Source organism: Mesitornis unicolor, unplaced genomic scaffold (assembly GCF_000695765.1).
Source record: "Mesitornis unicolor isolate BGI_N332 unplaced genomic scaffold, ASM69576v1 scaffold11712, whole genome shotgun sequence".
Lineage (NCBI taxonomy): Eukaryota > Metazoa > Chordata > Aves > Mesitornithiformes > Mesitornithidae > Mesitornis > Mesitornis unicolor.
In genome coordinates this window covers 26,087-31,592 of record NW_010169896.1, presented here as the reverse complement: position 1 = coordinate 31,592, position 5,506 = coordinate 26,087, and the positions used below count along the sequence as shown (strand labels likewise).

Below are 5,506 nucleotides of genomic sequence, written 5' to 3'. Positions count from 1 at the left end.
GCTTGCCTGCTGACTGTAAAAAGGGGATGAATGCTTGATTTAGACAAGACATTTCAACTTTAGATCACACAGTCAGGTTTATGAGTTAAATCTAGCAGCAGGAAGATAAAATTAAGGTCTTAGAGGGACAAATCTTGTCTTCAAATGCTGTCATCATTCAGACCAACCCCAGCAGGCAGCATCTTACCAGCTTTATTCAGGTCAACCTGAAAAGTGCCTGCTGTGTGGAGAAGGTCCCTTTGGTCTTCACTGCACTGTCTTCCCCCTGTAAAGAGACACAGGACATTTCTTACCAGCCTTGGGGTTACCTAAGTGTCCGTTGGACCTTATTGTCTATAGCAACTGGCAGAGTCTCAACCTCTGTCATTGTGCCTGTGAACTTGCCAGCATTATTGGCTTTTTGTTAGCCTAACCAAAATGAGTTATTAGAGAATTGTTGACCCCTAGGAGCTGTGATTTGAGATGGTTCCATCCCATAGCTGATTCATTCTCATAATTGAATAAACCATGACAGGAGTTATTTGAGTGTGTTATGGTTCTGGAAAAGCACAAGGCATTGCAGGGAGTGGACAGCTCAAGTTTATGTGAACCAAGCCCCGCCAGTGATGTGTTTATTCTTTTCATAGAAGAGTGGTGTTATTTGTAACTGGGGATTTTGTGTCATGGCCCATGATGTTAAATATAATTTCTAATTTCCAGCAGTCTTGGCTATTCACTTTGCTTCCTTCTGTTGGCTGAAGGAGAGGAGAGGGATTGTTAGGGCAAAAGCAAGACACAGCCAAATGGCCCAAAGCCGCCTCTCTCTCCTTTCCTGAGGAGCTTCTTTGAACCATGTCTTGGCCTTCTCTTCTCTGCCCTCGGGTAACCTTAAGTAAGAGAGAGGTCACCATTGTGTTCAGGTCTACTGGAGGACTGGTGTCCCACTATCTGCACTGCTATGCAACATGCTAAGCCATGGGATAAGTAAGGTCCTACAAAGCCCCACAAGCAGCATCACACAAGAACAAGTGAAGACTTGGGCATTTTGGAGCTGCCATCCTTACCCAGCTTTAAGAGTGAGGGTGATAAAGTCCAATCCTAACTCAATTTTAACCCACCTGGCTGTTCAGGCTCCCTGATTCTGGATGCAAACACAGCTCTGACCTGGCATTGTGGCATCTGAAGAAAACTCCAGTGCCTAAAGCCCTTTTTCTCCAGCTGTCCCTCTCATACTTGCACCATTGCTGGGACCTGAAACCCATCTTCCTTGGTAGCTGCTGGCAGTACTCAATCATTTGCCCTTTGGTCTTCCATCCAGACGCCCTTGGGTGGGCTACCAACTTCTCTTCACTTTGGCACAATTTCTTCTTCTTTGGATCTGGCTGGGCTTGTAGATTTCTCTGCTGGGTTTTATCCGACAAAGAATCTGGCTGTATGTTTCATCCTACAAGAGATTCTCTTTGGAGTTGCCTGGGTGGACAGTAAGGGACCTGAGGAGTTGCTTAGAACAAAGTTGAAAGAAGGTTTATCCTACCTAAGAGAAGATTAATGAACATAACATTCTTGGAAACAGAGTTTGGGACCAGAGAAGGATAGAAATACAATAGCAATCCAGTTTGGGAGACTTTAAATGAAAAAGGCAGATCACTGACCAGCTTTCCTGACCACATCCTCCTCTGCTCTGTGTATGGCTGGGGGGGTATTGCCATGCTCCTCCCTGTCTCCCACTACATGTTCACCCAGCCCTAAGGATGTGATATCATGGCATGTCAATGCCCTTCCTGACTACTGCTCCTCCCAGCAAAACAAGCACTGTGCAGAGCCCATAGTTGTCTCAACTTGACTTGATCTCATTCCTCACTTAACAACTTTTTAATCCCTTCAGCCCTGCAAACAATGCTGGCTGAGGGCCTGGGTATCGCTTTATCTTCAGGGCATGCTGGAGCACCCAGCCCTCCAACCCTTCTCTCCACAAGCACCAGTGCAAGAGCCTTACACAAGGAATTGCCCACCCTCCCCCTTCCCGTGGTTTGAGGCAGGACAGTCTAGTCCATAGGGGACAACCAGGAAACCCCAGCCACAATTTGAGGGGTGAGTTAAAGCAGCCTCATTAAAACAGTGCTGAACTCCTGGGCTGATACAGTCACTCAGAAGCCCTAATTCCAATTAGCCTAATTCCACTCCAAAATTAATTTTAAAAACCCAACCAAAACAAATACCAAATGAAGGCCACTTTAATTCCAGCTAAGAGCATCTACTTAGGTTGTTAATACGGTTTAACTAATCCAGTTTAAAATTAATTTGGATTAATTTGCTTGAGATCCTTGCCAGTACACGGGCTCTTATCAGAGCTCCTGAGAGTCTGTGTATGCATTTCCCTAGCACAGCTGACAGTGCATGGAGCAGGTCTCGTCTGTGGGAGCTGGGGCAGGGTTTCACCCATGTCTTGGACACATATTGGAGCAGAGAGGGTAAAGGGGGGTTTCTGCGACAGTGTGATCACTGTGAGCACTGAACAACTGTAGCTATCAAAATATTTCCCCATGAAGGAGAAGGATAAAATAGGCCTTATCCTTCAAAACACAAATTTAGGTTCATTTGTTGGGAAGGTCAGGGATCTGGAAGGACTCTTAACACCTTTGACAGAGGCTCATTAGTGCTGTCAGCAGCCAAGCAACAAGCCAGCATCCCAACCACGCCAAGGAAAAGCTCAGGGAAGTCAGCAAACCCATGGCTCAGCTTGGAGAGCACAATCCTGAGCTGATAACAGCTCTTTGCCTTTGGACTATAGGTCATACACATTAATTTGACATCCCTCAGATGCCTTTGAGATGAGCAGCTGCTCTTGTCTTACTAAGAAAACTTCAAGTCAAGCACTTGTCTCATTTAGTTATTTTATGCATAGACTGGCTTGACTGGACCCTTAAGTCCTCTGACAATTATTAAAGGTTCAACTGACCCAGAAAGATCAGAACAGCCGATGCCATCTGGTGGGTGTGGAAATGACAACTCGACCAAGCCAGGAGGGAGGAGACTCCCACCCCTCTGCACCTCAACTCCAGCCCTGTTAAATGCTTCAGGGCTGGAGTGCACGAGAGAGCTGGGCTGTGGAGTGTCAGGTATTAACTTTCCTGGCAGTTTAGGAACAAAGATTGACCTCTGGCAGGAGGAGAGGGAAGAAGCAAATAAGCAGAGGGAACAGTCCAGATGGGAGGATCAAATTTCTGCGTTAAAGAGTTTCCAGAAGGAGAAGGGTGGTTTAGAGTCCAGGGGCCTGACCTACGGCATAAGACACTTTGCCCGAGTCCCTTCTCAGCTACAGATTTCCTTTTCAGTCTTGTACAAGCTGTTTGGTTTCTCTGTAAGTTCTCGCCAAATCATGCAAATGTGAGCAGACACGGTGACAAAATGGGGACCTTCTCTCTCCTCCTTTGCTTATGCTCCACAAGCAGCTCAGTCTACAAAGCTGAAAAAGGCAATTAATTCAACTAAGTGACTCCCTCCCCTTTCATTGAGTTGAGCACCAAGGCAGCAGCTGCATGTCTCCTAGGGAGGGTTTTTAAGTATATGCTGTGTTCACATAGGTGAACTCTCCTACTGAAGCAGTTTGCATGGCTCAGCAGATAACGTGAATTCAGCTCTTCACTACCAAGGATGATGGTGCGACGTTGGGGTGCAGCCAGGCGTTGAACCTGCTGCCAACCCCTCCTTGCCACTCCACACACACAGATGGAGATTTAGTGGTTTCCAACCCACCTCAGCATCTCGCCTCCCTGCTTATAAATCATGCAGAGATGAAAGGCTGTTTGGAAGCTGAAGATGAATGTAGGAAACATTGATGCAAGATGAGATTACTCAAAAATGAGTAAATGGTGGCAGAGACCTTGGGCACTTAGCAATTCAGCCATCTGCCCCTCTTCCTGCCCAGGCACCTCCGCACCGGGCAGTGGTGGGACTCTTGTTTGTCCATTCCTCTCATTAGGAGCAGGCGCTTGAATGGGTACATGTGTACAGTCAACAGTGCCTTAGGACAGATGGGAAATTAGCCATGATGAAAGAAAGTACAATACATCCTCATGATTAACCAGCAGTTCTGGCTGCTTCTAGGAAAACACATGCACCATTAGCTGCTCCCAAGCACGGATAGGACCAGGGGACTCAGAGGGGTGACACGCTAAAATGCACAGGGCTTTGGTTCTTCTTGGGCATAAGAACCTTTGAGCTGTCTGGAATTCAATGGTGGCTCTGTGATGGGAGCTATGGAAAACCACCTAGGAAAGGTTTGTCCTTCCCTGTTGCTGTGAGCATCCTTGGCACTCACAGAAGGGGTACAGAGGCATCAGAATTAAGCTCTGACTGCTTCTGCTTGGGTTATGCATGTGCTGGCTGATGTTGGCATGGCAGGGTCTTCTTGATGGCATAGCTGGAGGGTGGGTTTGTCACACCAGTCCCTCTCTTCTGGGTAGTCCATGGTAAGTACAATTCACATAGTCTATACCCTGGCTATCCCTTATCTCCCTTTAATTGTCCCCTATTCTGCTGTAGCCCATTCTCCTACATAACATCTCCCAGGCTCCAAACCAGCTATCAGGCTGCCCAAGTATTTCAGCCAGCTTCTTACCGGCCCTCAAGGGCTGGCCATGTGCTGCACTGTATCCGCAATCCATGCTGTCTATCTCTAAAGGCTGAACATGGGCACTCTCCATTCCCTCCTCCCAGTAAAATTGCAGTAACTTTGGCTAGACATCCGTATCTCATTGATGGACTCATGGATTACCCGGGTACAAGCAGCTGGGTTCTTGCAGGCTTTCCCCAGTCTAAAGAAAACCATCAGCTTGTTCTCTGTTTGATGGCTGGGAGCTGGATCTCACCTTACTAAGTACAAAAGCATCCTGAATCATCTGACACTTACATTCAGGACAGGACAAACCTGGGGTCCACACTGTGTTGCTGAGCAGGTGTCTCTGCACCAGGCAGCGGGTTTACATGGTTCACTACCAGAGTGATTCTGCGCTCCCTTCACTGTTCAGGTTGTGGGGTGGAAAGTGGGAGGAAATAATCATCCTTTTCTCACTTTCTAACTTTTTCCCCATGTTAGAAAGTGTATTGGAGGAGATTTTAAACAAAGTATGTTCCAAACAGCATCTAGGCTAGCTCAAGGCACCATGCGGTACTGTGTCACTGGAAATGTCATTTTGGGCCAATGGGTGGGAGGAGATGGAAATACAGGCAGTGAAATACATCTCAGTGAAAAATGCTTGAGTTATTCCAGTTGATCTTTTCCAACAGAAGGCACAGTGGGTGCTAGGGACACCCATCCAGAAATCACCTATCTGCTCTCCATAGCCAATGCTCCATCCTCCCAAGGTGACACCACTAATGCATGGCCCCATTTTTTGCTCCATCCATGTGTCCAGCTGGTGAAGACGGCGGAACTGGACCCCAAGCAGAACTACCTGATGGGATTTCATCCCCATGGGGTCTTGGCAACAGGAGCCTTTCTCAATTTCTGCACAGAGGCATCAGG

At 47.3% G+C, this 5,506-nt stretch overlaps 1 protein-coding gene across 1 annotated transcript in view; it reads left to right on the top strand.

The window, feature by feature from the left end:
* Window positions 1-5,506, top strand: part of MOGAT2 (monoacylglycerol O-acyltransferase 2) — a 21,023-nt gene that overhangs the window by 11,756 nt on the left and 3,761 nt on the right. Inside the window, 1 exon segment of the mRNA XM_010179519.1 lies at window positions 5,397-5,506. This exon segment is cut by the window's right edge and continues 22 nt beyond it. Coding sequence (XP_010177821.1) covers window positions 5,397-5,506 — 110 coding nt within the window.